Source organism: Cryptomeria japonica, chromosome 8 (genome assembly GCF_030272615.1).
Source record: "Cryptomeria japonica chromosome 8, Sugi_1.0, whole genome shotgun sequence".
Classification (NCBI taxonomy): Eukaryota; Viridiplantae; Streptophyta; class Pinopsida; order Cupressales; family Cupressaceae; genus Cryptomeria; species Cryptomeria japonica.
Window position 1 is genome coordinate 350,141,433 of NC_081412.1, and position 23,001 is coordinate 350,164,433.

At 35.8% G+C, this 23,001-nt stretch overlaps 1 protein-coding gene across 1 annotated transcript in view; it reads left to right on the forward strand.

The window, feature by feature from the left end:
* Nucleotides 1–23,001, forward strand: part of LOC131045345 (serine/threonine-protein kinase STY46) — a 261,615-nt gene that overhangs the window by 231,225 nt on the left and 7,389 nt on the right. Inside the window, exons 12-14 of the mRNA XM_057978929.2 lie at nucleotides 6,471–6,566; nucleotides 8,764–8,844; nucleotides 9,035–9,088. Coding sequence (XP_057834912.1) covers nucleotides 6,471–6,566; nucleotides 8,764–8,844; nucleotides 9,035–9,088 — 231 coding nt within the window. The remainder of the gene's footprint in view (nucleotides 1–6,470; nucleotides 6,567–8,763; nucleotides 8,845–9,034; nucleotides 9,089–23,001) is intronic.

Here is a 23,001-nt window from a genome sequence, read left to right on the forward strand (position 1 = left end):
CGACAGGAGGTGGAGGTTATTGGTGGTCAAAATTTTGAAGCTAAAGCTGCGGTTGTGATTTTATATTTTTTATTGCTTTTCTTGATATTGGCTCTAATGCCTTTTAAAAGACTCAGTTTTAAATAATGGTTGTCTCCAAGAAACCGTTACTTTTTAATTAAGGATCTTTTGGGCAAACTTTGATTTTCTCATTAGAGCAAAAACTTCTATTTTATTAAGTATATTTCTGTTTTTCAGTTAATTTCAATATAGAAAGACATTGGTGATTTCAGATATCCTTGATCTTTGAGTTGTGGTGTATGAATTCCTTTTGTTTGTGTTGGATGGTTTATTGATGAGTTATCTATATTGGAAAGTGAATGATTAAGTATCTCTGTTACTGCAAAAATATTATCTGTGAATGATATTTTTGTAGTGATTTTTGGTTTATTTAAGGGTTGGAAAATTCAAAAAAGAGTATGATTCATGTTGTATGTATGCCTTTTGAAGCTTTCTGGTTAAAATCATTTCCTGAGTTTGCTTTCTAGTTAAAAGTAATTATGAATGGTTCATTATTTGTTGAAAATCTTATGAAGGTAGCTGCCTGTAATGGTTACCCCAAAATCCACTTCTAAATGAAATCACAGCTATAAAGTAATTCTGTCAAACACTTTGCTTGCAGTCCCTAATTTCTCTGTTTTTGTGTTACAACCTTTATGACTCCGGAATGGTTTGTTGTATTGTTTTTTTTGTGCTCTTTTAACAAGGATCTATGCATGTAACATGAATATGAAAATGAAAGCATAAACACACAACTGAAATAACCAGCACACTGTATTTATAATGATTTTCAGATTAAGTGCATTATTGGCAATGAAACAACTCACTAAATACTCCAGCAATAGAATGGCATGAATATTGTTTACTTCAAAGAGTGATGGCCTGGGCCATAGTATTAGGCTGCTGCTAACAAGATGCTACAGTACGCAGCTGCTACAGTGACGCGGCTGCTACAGTACGCAGCTGCTACAGTGACGCGGCTGCTACAGTACGCGGTTGCTACAGTTCACTGCTGCTACAGTAATATTTTATCTTCAGTCAGTCCAATGACTTCACATATCATCCCCTCAAAGTGGCATAAGCATCGGACAAATGGTGAAGAAGTTATGAGCAAGACATCCAATCTGCCTGTAGCTAGAAATGCGCCCAAACTGCCTGATAATGAAGCTAGTAGCAATGGATTCCAAAGGCCAAACCCCAGGGGAATGACGTCTAGAATGTCACAAGAGAGGATAGACGTCCTCTGATGCCAAGAACGGATCTGCAACTCATGCATCAATTTCTTCTCCTATTCAACATATTTAATGAAGCCACAAATACTTTCTTTTATTCTTTTTCCAAGGGTCGACTCAACTCTCATGGCCAATGTGGGATAAAAGATGAGCAATATAAAACATATATTAAAATATTCACTTATGTCTCCCTTGGGTACAGATCCCCATAAAATAAATATTAGAGTAACACTTTAATATTTTACAATTAAATGTTACTTTAATAAAACTTCAGGCATTAAAATGTATTAGCAATCGGACTCCGAATAATGCGAGTGATAGCTCGTCGGAAAGCTCTCACCAAGGAGTATCAAATCCAAACACCAAAATTGGCCTCCACTATGTCCTGCTGACTTACTAAAAATAGTAAGTATGCTTGAAACTGAGTAAATCAACTTCGTTTTGGCCCAAACTGGAAATGACTAGGCCAAAGCACTCCAGGATCCCCTTAAACCCTTTGTTAGCCCTCGGGACCATGTAGAACAAGGCTGACGCACACACACTTGGTCAACTGCTAAAGTGGGGACATTACACTGCCACCTTGTAAAATAAGCAGAGAACCAGTCAGTAGATGGTTGTTTGAGACTAGTTCAACTATGGTTACATTTGTCACCTTTGTGGGCGTAAGAATATAGAGTTAGGTGATAAATCTGTTAAGCAACACGTTATTGCAGTGCCCCCTAAAGGGGCAATGTTTTTTAGAGTAGTGTGTTGTGAAGGAAAGGTGAAGGACTGTCCATTTATTGCTAATATTCTTTGCCAAGCCATTGAGGAAGTTGTCCCTCAAAATATTGTTCAAGCTGTAATAGACAATGCCAAAAACTCTAGGGCTATTGGGTTATTGGTTGAGGAGACTTTTTTCACACATTTTTTGGACACCTTGTGCTGTCCACTCACTTGACCTAATGCTTCAAAAAATCGGCAACAAAGTTGAATGGATCAAACAAGTGTATATTGATGTCGAAGAAATCCAAATTCATCAACAATCACCATATGTCACAAGGCACATTTAGGCAATTCTCGAGATTAAAGCTGTTGAAGGGAAGCTAATGAAAAATATTTTACTTTGGTAAAAATTCTAATTTATTTTAGGTTTAATTTTTTATTATTTTGAATTTGAAATAGGTTGTTGAGACCTGTTTTACCTCCAACACGCTTGTGTTGAGACAACTTGCGAAGGTTCATGAGGCACTATCTAGCATGGTAATTAGTCCTAATTGGAGCATATGGAGGCAGCCTAGCACTACAAGGGCAACAAACGTCAGGAGAATGATACTAGATGACTCTTGGTGGGATCATGTTGAGTACCTCTTGAATTTCACTGAGCCTATATTGAGCATGATTTGTTATATTGACATGGATAGGCCTTGTTTGGGTGAGGTATATTATGGCATCAACTCAATGATTGAGAAGATGAAAGTCATTATAAATGAACGAGCAAGATCTCGAAGAAACATTCTTCAAAGAATTACAACAAATCATGGTGGAGAGATGGAACAAAATGACCACTTCATTGCATCTCCTTCCAATTTCATTGAGTCCCAAGTATCATAGTCAACAACTTCTTGCTGGCACAAGAGTTGCCCCATATAGAGATCCCGAAGTTGCTCAAGGGTACAAGGCAGCCCTTCTTAGACTCTTTCATTGTGACATATGGCCTGTAGTGAGGGCTGAATTCATGAGTTTGCAAGCACAAATGATTGTGGTCTTGAAGCTCTTTGGGACAAGCGTAGGGTTGATGCTCATAGTTGGTGGTACTTCCATGGAGAATCGTACCAACACCTACAACCTCTTGCCATCTAAATTTTATTATAAGTAAGTTTTTAGTTTTATTAAAAAAAATCTTCTATCTTGTTTTTTAGTTTACTATTTAAATAATTTATATTTTAATTTTATTCACTCTTAATTCTCTAATTTCAAAATCTTGATAGGTTGCTAGTTCATCTTCATCCAAGAGGAATTGGAGCACACACTCCTTCATCCACTCAATAATGCGCAATAGACTACACTACAAAAAGGCAGAGGACTTGGTCTTTGTGCATTCAAACTTGTGGATCCTCACACACAAAGAAAATTCCTACAAACAAGGAGATAGAAAGCAAAGGGATATTGATCCAAAGCATGCTGAGTTGGATGACTCAGTTTCCTGCCTTGCTGCACTTGCAGTTGATGATCATTATGAGCTACCTGGTGATCATAAGATTGAGAATGCTAGCACTGCTGCCAATTGTAGTGCCATTGTTAGTGGCACTATTTGTGGTTCTAATTTAACACAACATATGGAGGATAATGATATTTTTGATGACTCATATGATATTTGATCAGTGATAGCTGATTGTTGACACTTGACATTATTATTTTTGCACTAAAACATTAATATGATGATGTATTTTTCTATGTTATTTGAACTAAAACTTTAATATCTAAGTGACCGATTCAGGTATGGGTACCGATACGGGTATGGATTCACAGGTACGACAGTTATTTTTTCCTTTGGGTATGGGTATGTCCATATATATATATATGTTCAAACACCAAAATTATAAAATATAAACTGTATTAGTGTATAACCATAAGAACGGTGATAGTCATAACTCCATAATTGCCCATAAATGTCAATAAATAGAATATTTTGATACCTCATTCATAATTTTCAAAAATAAAAATAATCAAGTCTGAAAATGTTATTACACAATGAAAATTCAAATTATAATCGATTTTAATATTCATGTTCTTCATCAGAAGCATCAAGTTCAATATCAACATTTGGTTCAATTTTATTTGAATTATAATCAACTGGATTGCCACTACCACTATCTGTGTCAAGTGCAGAAGCTCGTTCAATTTCAATTTTTCAAACATTGGACAAAATGCCAAATCATTAACAACACAAGGAAAGTGATTTCACAAAACAATAACATAAGCAAACAGTTTCTACATATGCATAATGTAAATCAATTGAATTCAATATCAGTTTTGCTGATATAAATTTACTAACCTTGTGTTCATATGTATAGCTCACAAATGCAACTTAAATGATATTTAATCGGTGTTCATATGTATAGCTCACAAATGCAACTTAAATGATATTTAATCGCTTGCTTGCTGGAATATTCTGATAAAAAATGCTGTCACAAAGTTGTGAGAGTGAAACTGAGGTTTTAATTTATGAAACTATGCTTGGGTACGACCCTTGGTACTTCCTGGGTGCCTGGGTTCTCTATGGGTCCTTCACAGCTAACCTAGGAAGTACTAAGGGCCATACCCAAGCCGTACCCATACCCGAACAGTACCTGTACGAAGGCTAAAATAGAAGAATCCGGTATCTTAGTTTAATATATATGACATTTGAGGTTTAACTATTAATATGGTGATGTATTTTTCTATGTTATTTGATTATTAGTATAGTGGTGTATTTGAACTTGATTACTTCTTTATATATATATATGTCTTTGTTTGGATGAACCTAAAGCGAACCCAACCTCCAAATTTTATTTTTTTGATGAAACCTGCGAACAAAACCCTCAAACTGAACCCAAGCCCAAACCAGAACTGGCAACTTATATCCTAACCCACCTCCACAGTTTTGATAAATGCTGGTCCTTGTTTTGTATCCGAGGGAATAACTACTTGATATTCCTATTTTCAAAACTCATGTACCTTTTGTTGAATCTTGTATCTACATTGTTCATGTAGCACCAAGGTCAATAATGCAGGGTAATTATCCTCTAATATAATCTCAATAATGTCAAAACTTCCTACAATCTTAGCTGTCATGATCTTTACCTCAGCATTATGTAGAACTCCCAGTGGCTGTGCTCTGGTCTTTTTATAATGAACAAGATATTTTGTGACGCCTGTAGTACTGGACATCTCATTTTTATCCAAGCATCATTTGGTGAAATGTTGTCAAGGCATTCAAACCCTCAGAGGTGTGTTTGGGCCAGGTTTGACACTAGGGTGACTTTGATGGATGGGACCCCCCTGCACATGACAGCTTAGGTGAAGGGTAACTTCTGGTTTAGATGTAGGCTACCTCATACTGTAGTAATGTGTCATAAAATGTAAAGATGCCGACGTCTATGTAATATCGCTGTTTCCATGAAACAAAATGTTGTCCAGGCATGTTCTAGTTTCTTTCAACTAGTTCAGGCTGTGAGGAAAGATATGTCAGTTAAATTAACATGACTATTTGTTTTGTATTTCTGTTGAGCAATAAGTAAGAGAGTTGATTATGATTGAACTGATTTTGTACTAGGGGTAATAGGGATGTGATTGGGAAACAACTGGAAGTGGCCGATGGTTTTGGGGGCATGTTGGCAACCATCTATCTCCAAAAATGATTACTACCGCATTAGTATGATTCACAACTATTCTGAGCATAACAATCATGTGGAAACTTCGGGCTAGTACTTGCCACATTTTAATAACTTATGGATGACCTGTTAATGCTCAGAAATTATGATAATTGGGTTAGTCGCCAGTACTCGGCATACTTTGGAGCATACTCATGAGTATAGTTGTTACTTGTTAGTAGTTTCCTGGATCAAAAAGCTAAAATGAGTTTTTTCTTGCATATTCTTATTATTATCTTGTATTTTGAGCATGTGGATTCACCTCACCTGATAAGCTGAATATAATAACTTTTTCTCTCTTGTACAAATGTATATATTCTTGCATCAATACTACAAATTCATGATGCTTTCGTCATTTGAGATTTTTCCATATACTTAATATGTGTATGTTGTGCAGTTTGTTTAGTGTTTATGTATATTCCACATTTCACTACGTGTTTTCATCCATGAATATAGAACCTCAGATTTTGTCCAAATAAGGCTGAATGTGTTGCCTTGATGCATTTTTGTGGGAGCTACTTAAGATTGTGTCTCATGGTTGTGGTATGTTTTGTCTGCAAAGATTTGAAATTGCTTCATTTTTGTGGAAACTTATTGCCATAAGGCTTCGTGACTGAATGCATGTGATTTCCATTACTCAGAACTTGTGCTCATCCTATTAATAGATCATCCATTTGGGATTGTTAGTGTCGTGGAAATAGTAAATGAAAGAGAAGCATAATCTCTATATATTGCTGTACTAAAAATTTCTGGTGATGTAATCAACTATCTAATGCAAATTTGCTTCTTGGCTTCATGCACCCAGGTTGTTAAAATAGCTGATTTTGGAGTTGCTCGGGTGCAATCTCAGAGTGGAGTTATGACTGCTGAAACCGGAACATATAGGTGGATGGCTCCTGAGGTGAAGTCTCTAATTTAATTTTTTCCTTCGTTGTTCCTTCCTACGCTCTAACACTCACCCATAAAACCCTCTAAGAAAGGAGGTGTTTCAACCTAAAAGACCCAACAGAATATTTTATAGCATGTCTATATGTTCCTCGCTGTTCTGAGAGATTGCATATACTTCTTTGATTGCTTGCTTTCATTGTGTCAATAGATCATGCCGCGTTTTGTGAAATTTATTTGATTAATCTATTTGATCGTAATAATTTGTTTGTAATCATAGATTCAATTAATGCCATTTCTGGAGGATCATTTCAAGATAATTGACATGGTGCACTGGTAGAACCTTAACCATATATTGTTTGTTCGTTCTTGCAATGAGTTTTTCATTTGCATTGTACGAAAAACCAAGCTTCTATGTTCTTAATTTTCTACATCAGTTATATAATGTTGTTGAAAAGTGTTGAAGTTTATAGCTTCGAGAGAGCTCATCTTCATGCATTGATGGTTTCTCATTCGAACAGCAATATCATCTTCGATTTTGCATTCGTCAGTTGCAAGCTTCTCTGTCATCGTTCTTCGCGGTTTATTTCCTCCAGCGGTTGTATGTTGAAAGGTTATCTGTCTATAAGATAACTGCTCCGCTTATGTGTGTGTAACTTATATCTTCGTGAGAATCTTGCATGAGCTGGCTGCCATGTCTTCTACCTGGATTGCTGTCGGTGTTATAACTGTCATCTTTCCTTCCGTGCTTGTCTTTTCATCTTCCCACACCGTGAGTTATGTCGGGTGAAATGTTGATTCTTTTTGAGCAGATGTCTCTTCGTCTTTCCACTACAAAGAGTCATTTCAATTCGTTTTCTCTTCTCTTAAATATATTTTGTTTTGCCTCAGAGTTGTGTGGTTGATTCTTTTCCGGTTGTGCACTCAGATTTTATTCATTGCTTCTGTGTTTCTTATGCTTTGGGGGTTGCAACAGAATTAAGCAGGACACTTCCTTCTTTCGAGGTCTAAGTGTGATTAAGTCTAAATCATGATATCTTCAGCAGTTTCAGTTTTCTCAGTCTGATTATTGTGCATATGATTGATGTGCAATCATTGTATTTTGTAGAAGTCATTTATCAGAAGTTTTGGCTTATGCTGTTCTAGTTCAAGTGATGTCAATCACTGTTGATTAAGTGTAAGAGCTGCATATCAGATTTTCTCATTCAATAAAGTTTATTCTTTGGTGTGGCTGGGTTTTTCATCCTCAGGTGGAGGGTTTTCCCAGGATAACTTTTGTGTTCTTGTGTATTCTTGTTTTCAATTTTCTGAGTTTGTTCTTTCTGGTTCTAAATTTAACAAAAAGGAGGATGAAGATCTGATACTTAGTTTAAAGCTCATTTTTTTGTCTGACTAAATTTCTAATCTCAGTGTTTGGCTGCAATTAAATTGTGAAGGATGATGCAAGGAATGAATCTATGGATTAAGATTCAAGCTATTTTAAGAGTCAATTCCTATTTGAATGATGTTTATAACCAAGTATTTGTTCAAGGGTTTGTGCTGCAGGATTTCTTGTAATGTGTTTTGTTCCAACATTTTAGTTTTCACTTTTGAGTAGTTATATTTGCATGTCTCATTATTTTTCGGGGTTCCATAGGGATTCATTTCTGGGGTCTGGGTGACATCCCCAATGCTTTGGATGTCCTGGAGATCTTGGGACTTCGAGGGGATGTCCCCTCTTATGACTAGACAGCCTGCTCCATTTGGTGCATAAAAATAGAAAAGGTAACTTTATCAATGAAAAAATAGTTGAAAACCCCTAAAAGCTCAAGAGGGGGAGGATTGGCATTGCAAATGCGACACATTTTATTTATTTTTTGAATTTTTAACTGCTTTTAGTTTATTTATATTATTTTAAATTTTAGCAGCAATCCCTCCGCTGTCCCCAAAATTTGGGGAAAATGCTGTCTTCCCTGAAACCTTGTCCCCACATTCCCCTAGCACTGTTACTTTTGTGTAGTGTTTTACTTTTATGGTTTATCACCCATATCCATAGGAGCAATTATACATGTGGTTTGTAGTATTTTTCATTTTTGTGGTATGTTCTATACATTATTGCTTGTTTATTTTTTTATCCATTGAGGTTGTAGAACAAATTGTAGATGATAATTAAAATGCAGTCTATGTAATTACAGAAGTTTAAACTAAGTTTTTTACACTTTGACTTTATGAAGGTTATAGAGCATAAACCATATGACCGAAAGGTTGATGTTTTCAGTTTTGCAATTGTTCTATGGGAGCTTCTCACAGGGAAGGTAGGTAAATTTTTATTTATCATCCTTATTTTAGTATTTTAGATTCTGATACTGATTTAAAATTGCTTTTTGACAATTTACAAGTGCATAAAAGATTTGTTTCTTATACCAAATTCCTAGATCACTTGAAGGTCTCGTTGTTTTTCCCATAACTAGTTAGTTTGTAACTTTGTATAGTTGATCTCTTCAGCTTCCATATGATTACCTCACTCCATTACAAGCAGCTGTTGGTGTTGTTCAAAAGGTATGAATCATGATTGCTTGATTGTGCATTCTTTTTAAAGTATGTCCATCAGTAGCTTTAAATTTCTGTTTCTTAAATGCTTTTCAATTCATTACAGTCATATCTTGCGTCTTGATCGTAATTTAAATTTTGTTTAATGAATTCTGGACCAATTTGGTCTCTATTTATCTCAGGAAAGCTGAAATGGAATTACTGTTATTTTTCTAAAACATATATAACTGTGAACTTGAGACCTGGAAATTGATAACATCAACTTGTCAATGACTAGGACAACCAAGAAACCATAAATGGAGATAAGTTTCAGGCTAAAACATGAGCACATTAATTGATTTGACATTAACAAGCAACTTTTTTGTAAATGACATACACAAAATTTGATTAGAATACCCGTTGTATTAAATAGGGTGTGCCATAATACAGTCTTCGTAATATATTTTGGTAGCTCAGGTATTAGCTAAACTGGCTATTTGGCTCGTACTGATCTGGAAGAACATTTTTCTTATGTTGTTTGTGAATGTGTTAAGATCTCTACTTTTGCTAAACTGCTATCTGATACAAAACAGCACATTTATCATTATCATCATAAGTAAGAAGCCTTACAGATTGAAATTTACGCCAATAACAGTAACAAAGAAGATGGCTGAGTCCTCATCCAAACTTGGCAACCACATGCTGACAAATTAAGTAAACATCAATCTCTAAACCTTGTTCATCTAGCCTTAACCTTACTTGAAGTTGAAGTTAATTGCTCCTTCATTATATTGTACCCCAAAATACACCTGTTTAGCTTGTAAATAGAAATACTTCTTTCTAATCCTCTTCCAATCATCTAATTGCTTAAATGGTCTTCTTTTTCTTCCCTAGCCTTCAAAGATGTTTTCAACCAATAAAAAAAAACATTGTATAACAAAATATGTTGATCTAAGTTGCCAGTTTGGATTTGGGCACTGGTTCAGATTCGAGAACTCAGTTCGCTGGTTTTGACAAAATTTTGAAAAGGGATTTGGGTTCCTTACTACAGAAACAATGTGTGTGTGTGTCTATATATATATATATATATATATTATATAAATATATATAATAATCAATGAAATTTTTAATTGAATTTATAAAAAAAAAAAATCATTATTACATAAAACTTTAGCTTATGAATTTGGGCGAACCGGATGCGAACCCGGATCCGCATCTGGGCTCCAAGGCCCGAACCTGGTAACCTAGATGATGATGATGATAATGATGAAGAATGTAATTTTCATTCAAACAAACTGGTTTAAAGGATCTTACAAAGCATGTAAGAAGTGCAAATCTATTGAATCCAGTCCTCAACGTGTGATTTGATGGTTATCTTTGTCGATGCCAACCTTCACAATATTGATTCCTTTGATTGGAGCGTCTTCACAATCTTTGGACCCTTTCAAATAGGTGATCCATTAACTGGGGCAGCTCTACTACTCTTCAGCACATCAGCAATATAAATTCAATGTGAGAAGCACCCAAACAACTGCCTCAAAATGAATTACAATAGCACATGCATGTTTAGCTTAAGGAAAAACTGGAAAAAGTAAAAAGTACTACTGAAAATAATGCGTAAAGACAAAAAAATCATGCAAAATCATATGCAATGGCAACACAGATTATGTAATGAAATAACTTGCACAAAGAGAAGAAAATAATATGAAATATGCTGCAAATACTTGAAAATAATAAGCCAATTCAAGGGGGCAAACCTTCAAAAATTTTCAAGAAGAACACGATTCACAATATGATGATCATAAATTAGCCATTAGTTCCTATATATACCATATTGGGCCTTGGATGCTACCTAGGCTCTGATACCACTTGAAATGAAATAACTTGCACAATAGAAAATATGTTACAAATACTTGATAATACTTGAGAATTGTAAGCCACTTTGAGAGGACAAATCTCCAAAAGTCTCCAAGAAAGACAACTCACAATATGATGATCATAAACTAATCACTTGCTCCTATATTTACCACGCTTATTTCTCGGATGCCATCCAGGCTGACTTAACTACCTATTTAAGACACCATAAATCATCATATAATTTAATTAAGAATTAAGGTAGTCACAAGTTGACTACTTATAAACCTATGTACACTATAGGATTAAGGGTGTAGCAGATTAACACTAGAGAAACCTTTTAAGGGGTAGAAGACTCTAGGATGAATGGGCTAGGCTTCTCATGCCACTAATTCTGTGGTTTATAGATTTTTTAATATTGCCTAATGAGTTTGCAAAGATCTACCTTTGTCAACTGAAATCTTAGAGCCATGTATATCTGCCAATGCCTGCTTTACTACAACAATTTGCAGCGGTCACATTACAACGGCATTCTCTAATATTGTCCATTGGAGAGAGATTCTTCTATATCCACTACCTCTCTGTTTGGATTTACACCCTTTGTCTCTCACTGTCTCTACCTCTCATACTTGTTGCTACCTTTTCCTCATTTCTATCCACTCATGAAAACAAATAGCCCTCTAGCCAAATGAAATATTGCTGCCTTCTTTGAGAGATGGACAACTGCTTACCTGATGATAAAAGCCCATGTCAATTGACGTGCATGGGTAACTGCAACTAGATGGGACAAACACTTCCATTCCTTCAACTTCCCTAATGCCATCCAACTTTTCTCTTTTGTCACGTCATTCTGTTCTGCCATGATGCATATCTAGTTCCACATAGACTTGAGCACAGTCTTCAATATCATGATGATGTTTAGATCATCCTATAACATCATCATGGCCCTCTTGCCAAGTTTATGACACTTGATAATACCTTCCTAGCCAATCAGCTAACTTTCAACATTTCTTCAAGCAATATTATTGCCCCAAATAATTGACTAGTACAATAAAGTTCTCTAATCGATGGTGACACTATCCCCCCGTCACTTGAAAAACCACCAAGCACTCACGACCTTGTTATTGATCTTGGACTAGCCTATTGAACACCTACAACTTTCAAGACACTTACAGCACCTTTCCGAACACCTGCAACATGTTATAGAACATTTGCAACAGCTTCATAAACATTAAAACTTTCACAAGTCACACCTATAATATCAAGACAATTATGGCACTAGTATTATTGACTCTAGCAGTACTAACCCTGCCCACTCAGTAATTGCTCGACTTTGGGACCTTCCAAATATGAATGACCAAACTGAGTTTTGGATCATGCCTTCATAAATAGGGAGCTTTTGATACTCAAAAACCTGAACATTATTGGTAAAGAGGAGAATCCTTCATCTTATGGAGTTGCCATTTTGCCTTGCACCATAAAGCAAGCATCAACCAAAAGTTGGCTTTAATATGTCCTTGCTGATGTGAACCATGCTTCACTGGTTTCTGAACTCCTCATCCTTACATCTGTCCAGCCAATACATCATGGTAACTAGAAGGAAAACCACCTGCACAACATTTTAAGACATTTTTTTAACTCCTCATCCTTACATCCATCCAAGTGCAATCTCTTAGCCTCGAGAAGCCACTATTCTTTGTGTTGCTCCTTTTGAGTATGTAACCTTTGCATAATCATTTTTCCATCTCCTTCTTTCTCCTGTTGAACGAACTGTCCTTCCTTTTCCAATGACCATTTGATCACTGCTTCTTAGTCATCTTACTGTCCTTCTTGGTGTTCTTTGGCTGTTTCTTGTTGGAATTCATCCTCATATACATAGTACATGGCCTCACTATGATTTCTCAAACCACAGATTTTACAAGGGTGTACTTGCCATTATTGTACAATGATGTGCCCTTTCCCTATGGCAAAAGTAACACCCTACGGAAGCTTCTTCACATCCCTTGTCTTCTTCCTCTGACACAAATTACACTTTGGGTTGCAAGTTTCTTTGGATTTATGCCCTTTCCTAGGAGATGCTTTGTACTCACCTTGAATGCTTTTCTGTTTTCTTGAGTTCCTTTTTGCTCATACCCAAATGGTCTGTAATGTCCCCTATATATACAATCAATTCCCAAGAGCCACATCTATGTTACTACCTTATATGACTATTCATTGAGCATAACTAACTAATTCTTTGTAATATAACTTATGATGCCATTAAAAACCATGCCTAAACCCAAACCAATCTGACCCTATTCCCAGAAGAGGGCTTGGCTGCCTGGGGTGCTTGACACCACCTTCTAATGTAACCCAGATTACCGGGACTCAGTTTATTCACCTTTGGGGCCTGCAGCCCAGAATTCAGGAGGAGTCCTTTCACCCTTGGGGCTTCCTATTGAAGTGGTTTTATTTTGCCCTTCCCTAGCAGCACCCATCTCCCTTGGGGAAACAAGAAATATAGAACTGATTATCGTTTAGGATAGTTTAGAACATTTTGTTTATCAATTGTTCATTTATGAACCTCTAATTTGTATAATTGATTAACTCTTATTTGATGTATTAAATTAATTGGTGGTCATGTTCTGTGATGAATTCATTTATTTATTTTTGATGTATTTATATCATTGTAAATCTGGTTAAGTACTGTGTACCTTTAATCTTCATAATGAATTACTAATTTATTCTCGTGTATATATTAATGTAATTATCCTCTATATACATATATATACATAAATAAATTAAAATTATATTATCAATTATTAATGTATTTAGTAATTACCTCTTGTATAAATCATTAATACCACTACTGACTTAAAATATTAGTTATTAGTATATTTGTGACTGTAAAGGCAGACAGATCTGACATGCATCAGATCTGGTCTGACATTATATATAAAATTAAACATGACTCATATGTATTGCAGTCTATATTAATCTGCATTCAGACATTACTAGGCTTCATTTATTAGGCATACGTATTAAGCATATCCCCTATGCATACCACTGAGAACAAGGATGTTACTGCCTGTAACTTAATAATAGTTCATATCTGATCTGATACTCTCTCCTATTCCCTGCCGTATATCCCTTATCTCCTATTCTCAGATATCCTTCCAACTGGACTGCCAAAGGCAATGATCGCTCAAGAGAGCAGATCCGTTAGGATACAAATAAAAGACTAGACCCAATCCCCCCCATTTCTGATTTGAGTATGGATTAATTAAATATTTCATAAAGTAGATCAGTGGCATTACTTCACTCTGAATAGACATATCCTTTCTTTGTTCGTGGCTCCTCATGAATGTTAATTGCATTCCTTTATGTGTTTCTAAGGCATTAATCAGATGAGGATTTATTAAGACTTTAACTATAAAATTCCATAGGATTTATTAAGACCTTAAATATATTAATTAATAATAGTAATTATTTCATTTAAAATATAAATAATGATCAAGGGGGGAAACATGACAGTCCGCCCTTCCCGAAATTGCTTGTCCTCAAGCAATTGACAATTTTCTCAACTGAGTCATCTCCTTATAAAACACAAGGTATACATAAAGACACGAAGCATACATGAAGTATGCACACAATACATGTAAGGTAATGAGGCATGAAGCTTGAATACATTTAATACACATGAATGCATGCAATGAATGAAGCATGAGGCATTAAAAGTATGTAAGACAGGGAGGGTATGAAGTAATACACACAAAGTTATGTAAATACATGCAAGGCTTGAAGTATACATGGAAGTCTTGAAGCATAGACATAAGTAATGTATGTAGCAATATTCACAAATACATGTAAAACTTGAAGTGTACACGTCACATGGAGGTGCAAAGCATGTATATGAAAACATATAGAGTAAACACTCTATGCACAAACCGAATACATCGAGCATACACATGAACACATGAGACATGAGTCATACATATGAATACACACTAGGTGTAAATCCAAAGCATATGAGGCAAGAAGCGTCTATGTAAAACATGGAGTATGCACATGAATAAACACAAGGTGTGAAGCATATGTGTAATATAAGTAAATACCAAAGTTCCCAGACTTGTACTCGGCTCTGACTCGGCGAGGCTGACTCGGCTCGGACTCGGCAACGACTCGGCAAAATAAGAAAACCCTTGAACTTTAGAGATTTTTAACGATTTAAAACTTGTTTCATACACCCATTATTGAATTAAGCTTAAAGACACTATAACATCATCAAATAGAAGCTAATTTGATCACATACATAAACATACATCCATCACATGCGTAGAAATGTAAATTGTAGCTGAAGGAATTAGTAAACATAGATACATAAAGTTATAAATGTTGTCCAATGTATATAAAATCCATGATTTTATCACACTCTTACGTAGCATTATAAATCAGATTTAAAACATAATCAGACCTGGAATAGTCTTCAAATACATGAAAGGATTGCTCAGAAATGTTTCAAACAACATTGCTAGGCATTCAAATGCTAAGGGCAATTGGTATGAAGGTCCTCCAAGTCTCCAAACTCATATAAATCTGCTCCAGCAATGATAGAACCTTAACCAGCAGTATAAGGCACCCAAGATTGATGTCAATAAGCCACCAAATAGCAGATTTCAGACCTGTTATAACTCCCATGTGCCAAGGCAAGATGTACAAACTTCCTGGAGTAGGGAGACCAGCCTAGAAAATTCAATTCTTATCCAAACATGACAAATGACCGCTCAAAATGCATTGCCCAGCCGAGTCACGAACCTCGGACTCGGCGAGTCAGGGAGTGACTCACTGACTCGCGGCGAGTCAAGCAAGTCACGCCCCCTGACCCGTTCGAGCTCGGGTCAGGGTCACTGTGACCCGGCAAGGGTCACCCGGCCCGCTGACTCGCGTGACTCGCCACAAGTCATGGAACTCTGGTAAATACACTCAAGGCTTGCAACATACACGTGAAATACATGTAGTACATAAAGTATGGAGTATACACTTGAATTTGCTTAAGTTAAGTAGCATGAAGCTCACACATGAAAACACTTTAAGTCAGGAAGTATATATGCGAATGCATATAGCGCATATAAACTCACTTAAGTCATAGGGCATACAAAACGTGAAAAACACGTATGAATCATATATGGAAAAATATGGGAACCATCCACAATAATACACTCAAGGCATGGATCGTTAATAAGGCATGTATGCATGTAAGGCATGAAGTATATATGTCAAGGGTGAAGCAATAAATACATGACACACACGTAAAGCACGAGGCATCAATAAATTCATATCATTGGATTCACTCTAGTTATTCTCTTATTCTAGATCAACCCAAAGTAGAACCACACATGAAGCATACACATATATATGAAGACATTAAACATACACAAGGTATACCCATAAGCATTGATAGATTCCTTCTTATTGACTAGAAGATTTTCTTGTTTCATCTTTTACCCTGCAAGATGGCGGCATCAAAGCTCTGATACCATTTGTAATGTCCCCTATTTATAAACTGTCAATTCCCAAGAGCCACATCTATGTTACTACCTTCTATCACTATTAATTGAGCATAACTAACTAATTCTTTGTAATATAACTTATGATGCCATTAAAAACCATGCCTAAACCCAAACCAATTTGACCCTATTCCTAGAAGAGGGCTTGGCTGCTTGGGGTGCTTGACATCACCTTCTAATGTAACCCAGATTACCGGGACTCAGTCCATTCACCCTTGGTGCCTGCAGCCCAGATTTCAGGAGGAGTCCTTTCACCCTTGGGGCTTCCTATTAAAGTGCTTTTATTCTGCCCTTCCCTAGCAGCACCCATCTCCCTTGGGGAAACATGAAATACAAAATTGATTATGGTTTAGGACAGGACAGTTTAGAACATTCTATTTATCAATTTTCATTTATGAACCTCTGATTTGTATAATTGATAAACTCTTATTTGATGTATTAAATTAATTGGTGGTCATGTTCTGTGTGATGAATTCATTTATTTATTTTGATGTATTTATATCACTATAAATCTGGTTAAGTACTGGCTACCTTTAATCTTCATAATGAATTACTAATTTATTCTCTTATGCATATATTCATGTAATTTTCCTCTATATACATTTATATACATAAATAAATAAATAAATAAAAATTATATTATCAATTATTAATGTATTTACTAATTACCTGTTGTATAAATTATTAATACCAAAGATGAAAAACTCTTACTCGACAATAACTCTTTTGGCCCAAATTTTTTGAAAACTTGGGACTTGGCAAAAAATCGGGAAAAAATTGGCAAAAACTAGGCAAATTTATTGAACATTTGAAAATATATAATTCTTAAAATATTCTTGAAAAACACACATATACACTGAATTTGTAGAACATATTACTGATTTCCATCATATATAAATCAAAGTTTGAGTTAAATACATATCATATACCAAAAAATAAGTGCAACCTCTAAATGAATTTGAGTTCAATACATATTATAGAGGATTTCCATTCCTTGAATCTCCTTTCTGTAGAATTAAAGTTATCCTCTACTTCACATCTTCCATAAAATAAATACTTTGTTCAATAGCTAGCATTGGCATGTGCACACAAAACCTTTCAAATTTTCAGCTCATCTCATACACATTGATGAACTTTGTTGGCCTTCACAACATACCTTCAGCTTCAAGAACATGGTTCAAGAAGCATGAGACTTCCATATGAAACTACCATATCATGCAAAAACACCATACTGAAGTTTTCCTCACACATACACCCAAAGGATTCACATTCTTCCCATAAAGATGCCACATCCCTTGAAGGCACCTATTTTTAACTTGTTATGGATAGGTCCACAGTTACACTAATTGATTCGCAAATGGTGAGGTGCAAGGTTATGTCATCAATTGGATGCTAGTGTTCAGTAAAAGAATACCCAACAAATCAATATAACAGATTTACTTGAGTTTTTCCCCCAATTTTTTTGTGATTTTTTCCAATAAATCGCCCTTGATTTTTTCAAAAAATCGCCCAAGAGTTTTTTGCAGATTAAATAGTTGCCATAAATGACTCGGGATAAATCGGGAGTTAAACGATTTTTTGCAGATTTTTTCATCTATGATTATTACCACTGCTGACTTAAAATATTAGTTATTAGTATATTTGTGACTGTAAAGGTAGACAGATCTGACATGCATCAGATCTGGTCTGCCATTATATATAAAATTAAACATGACTCATACGTATTGCAGTCTATGTTAATATTATCTGCATTCAGACATTATCAGGCTTCATATATTAGGCATACGTATTAAGCATATCCCCTATGCATACTACTGAGAACAAGGATGTTACTACCTGTAACTTAATAATAGATCATATCTGATCTGATACTCTCTCCTATTCCCTGCCGTATATCCTTTATCTCCTATTCTTAGATATCCTTCCAACCGGACTGCCAAAGGCAATGATCGCTCAAGAGAGCAGATCCGTTAGGATACAAATAAAAGACAAGACCTGATCCCCCCCATTTCTGATTGAGTATGGATTAATTAAATATCTCATAAAGTAGATCGGTGTCATTACTTCACTTGGAATAGACATATCCTTTCTTTGTTCGTGGCTCCTCATGAATGTTAATCGCATTCCTTTATGTGTTTCTAAGCCATTAATTGGATGAGGATTTGTTAAGACCTTAACTCTAAAACTCCATTGGATTCTCCTTAGTCTTAAATTAATTTAAATTGATCATTAAATTAATTTAGTGGATTAATATTTAGGTGTAGGGATATTACAGATATTATTGTTTCATTAATGATTGTTTTATTATTAATATCATTAAGTTATTAATATGTAATATTCCTTTATAGTATTTTCAAATGATTATAATATAATATTAATTTATTTGATTTGAATATTTCAAGAATATTAGTATTTTATTTAAATAAATATTAGTTAAATAATAATATTTAATAAATAAATAAATAGTTAATAATTCCAAATAATCATTCGTTGATAAATATATTAATTAATAATAGTAATTGTTTCATTTAAGATATAAATAATGATCAAGGGGGGAACATGACATGGTCATGGAACTCTTTGCAGCCTTCGCTACCTTGCAGCTGCTATCCCATATTCTTTGGAGCCTCAAATTTCCCTCTTGAGAGCAAACAAACTATGTTTGAAGCAGTGCTAGCTATCAACACCTTTGTTTGGGTTTTGCATTTCTCTTAGAGAATTCACTTTTGCTCTGTCCTCCTTCACCAACATCTTGGATTCTTGCAAACCTTTCATCCTTGGCTTGCAACATTCTTGCACCTTTTCCAACATGCCTACAAGAAAGTTTGCATGGATCTATAATTCAATTTTCTTTTCCTTCAACATTTGATTTTGTCGAAAGGGTTTGTTATCTCTTTCCAACTCTAAAAGTCTGCACTTGTTAGATTTCCCTATGGTTATATTGTAAAAAATAGTAGAACAGGATATTTTAATATTCTATTAAATGACTAGATACAATTACAAAGAGGTTCATATCGTTATATAAAGAGTGGAAGATGAAACTATGCAAAATGATAAACATGACACGACTCACTCAACGCTAAAATTAGCAAACTTCAAAAAAGAAAAAAAACACTTGCCATTAAGGTTTCTTTATTACAACTTTAAGATTTATCTTCTAATAATTATTTAATATTATTGTGATACCCTCACTTAAGGCTTAATTTGCTTAAAACAATACATATCAAACTAAAAACACCTTGAATCATGAATTTGCCATTCTTCAGAAGCTTTTCTATGAAAAAAGACCTTAAACTAGGTAGCACTCCATCAAGCTACCTCAAATATTTGTAAAGGTGTAGCTCTTGAGTTGAATTCCTAATTTCCCAGATATTCACCTCCCCGAACTCCCAAATTACAGATCTCCCAAACCATTGGACAACAATCCATGCTGAGCTATACTCCCAAAGCTTCATCACTCGTAAGCGTATGATTCCCAAGATCCGCAAACTCCCAAGATAACTAGGAAGCCATCCATTTTGAGCTTTGTCTATACTGGTTTCCTACTTGTCTTCAAAGAACTAGACTTCATTAAAATGCATGAAAAACAACTTCACCTTCACCATTGTCAACATCCAGAGGACTGCAAGAATGGCTACATTAGCTCCTTTGAGAACATCATTTTCTCAAAGTCTATAGTTCAAACCATGGTCCATTTTCTTGCAATTGTAGCATTTTGTCTCGCTTTTTTTCGTTATCAGATCTATTATTTAAGTATATTGCTACCTTAGTTTAAGGATCATCTATTGTATCGCTTGCAATAGTTCTCTTTTCTTCAGCTAGGAGAGCTGAAATTATATCTTCCAAACTTTTAGAAGAAAGCTGACTACAAGTAAAGATGGCATTGCTGAATTTTGAAGATAAAATGTTTAGTAGAATAGTTTTAGCATCCTCGTCATCCACCCTCTACTAGTTGTTGAAGAAGAGACCTTAGATTGTTCACATGGCTTGACATAGTGACTCTATCAGTTATCTTGAACTTGAAAAGTTGAAGCTCTAAAGAGAATTTTGCATTAACCATTGTTGCACCAAATAGCGTATTCAAATTCTCCCAAATTTCTTTAGATGGTTTTGCCAAATCTACATGATGTAACTTATCATTGGAGAGAGCAAGACCAATGAGAGCTTTGGCTTTGTTATCTTTGCTTTGCCATTCTAGTTTTTTACTAGCATTTGTAGGAAGGTTCTCATTTCCATTCACTATTTCTCGTAGGGTCTTGTGCATCAATTGAATTTGAAATTTTCTTTCCAGGTGTGGAAGTTGAAACCATAATATTTATCTAGTGAGATTTCTATTTCCAAAAATTTAATAAAATTGAAAATTTTCAAACCCTAATGCCTCCAATCATTGTATGTCATAGATTGGGTGCTTCTCCACAACAAAAAACAAACTTGTAGTCTTTATGCCTTTTTCACAGCATGCACAAGAAACCCTAGTTGAATCTACAACTATAAAAAAACCAATGTTCCACGACCATTGGGGATTCGGGGATGGGGGGACAAAGGGCCTAAGTTTGGGGACGGCGGAAGGGGGGGGTGAGTGGGGGGGCGGGTGGTGGTGCTGATATAGTTATACATATACATGCAGTACTTGAAAAACTAGTTGTGAAAAGATGTATAACAGTATAAGAATTACATTTCAAATGAAACTATAGGAAATTAGTAAAATACTAAATAGAAAAATTTGAATTACTAAATCTAAATACGAAGATTTCCTGAATGCTAATTGCTAAATAAAATTTGACAAATGAAATTGTCAAATTGGAGATTCCTATTATATTGAAAATATGAATATCTAATATGTGATATCATAAAGTCTATAAAGATGATTACATGATACATCATTACAATGAGTAGCAAATAGCAATAGCATTACAAAAGACAAAATGCCAAAATGTCAAAACTCAAAATGTGGTGAAGGGAGGCTTCTAATCATTTGCAAGTGCAAACTCCTCATCCCTGGAACTGCTTGATTCCCCACAGTCAATATGCTTCAAGCTCACACCAACCAGCCCTGCATCTGAAGTGGTAGGATCATCCTCATCAATCCGTGATGGCTCCTTTGGCATCCCATTGTGTCGCTGGACTCTCCTTGTACACAAGTGTCTTGCGGTTCATGAGACGCAAAGCACTATGTACAACCACAAGCTTCTTTGCTCCTCTTAGAGGTAAGTATGTTCCTCTTAAGAGAGTGGATGAAGCTTATGTAGACCAGTTCCTCTCAGCAGCTTAAGAACTGGAAATCTGGGATAGCATACAGATAGCTAGAATGGTGGTCAAAGATTTTAGGTCATGACAATTCCACTACAAAAGTGGGTCCTCTTGTGCCATAGTTTCTAACTTTCTATATCCATCTTTGCCGCATTTGAATAGCGTCTAAGAGTGGCAAATCTTCCCCACTCTGCGAATTATGCCGGCATCTCTAGAATCATACATCTTCTCTATGCACCTAAAGTACCCCACCTTCACCTCACATCCCGAATCGGTGTCACTCTACCCGGTCTAGCCTTGTACCACTTAGGGTTCAAGGCATAGGCATCCATATGCAAATGAGTGTTCAACTTGTCCCATTTGCGTTGAATGATTGGCCAAATGTGCTCATTGTAGAATGCTAGAGTGGGGTCCTTCACTCGCACAACCACCCTCATGTGGTCAAGCATAGAGTCGATGCACTCATACACCTCTCCAAGGTTAGGTGCATCCCCATCCCCATATTTGATGACCTAGAATACTGGAGAAATGGAGATGATGTATTTTGCATCAGTCCCAAACACATCACTCTTCACTATCTCCTTCACCCTTCTCCCTTGCTCCGTCTTGGCCTTGGCCCACCTATTCCACTTTGTAGTCATAACCATGAGTTGCAATGCCTCTTGCAACTCAATCATTCTCTCCAAGAGAATGAAATAGGATGCATATCTGGTCTCAACTGGTTTCAAGAACTCCTTTGCGAAGGTCCTAAAGAGTTCATGTAAAGTGTGGTGGTTGCAGATAAACATCTGCACATCTCGCGTCGCTGACCACTCTAATCCAATCAATCTTCCCCATGTCCTTGAGTGCATTGTTCATGGCATGCACACAACATGGGGTCCACCAAATATGTCTATAGGCTGCCTCAATGAGTTTCCCTGCTGCTCTACACACATGGGTTGCATTTGTCACTACTTGGACCACATTTTGTGGCCCAACCTCCTCAATAGCCTCCTTGAGGACTTGAAACTGAAAATCAACATCTTTGTGATGCCCTGTACAATCAACTACTCGAAGGAAGTATGGGCCCTCTACACATGTGACCATGATGTTGATGAGTGGACGATTGCTAATATCCATCCACCCATCCATAACTATGCTGCACCCAGATGCCACCCAACATGCCTTCATCTTCTCCATCAAACTATTGATCTTGGAATAGCTCTTATCCAAGATCTAGGTCCTCAATTTCATCTCACTTGGTGGCACATATGATGGTCCTTCCTTAGCCACCATAAACATCATCTCCTTATA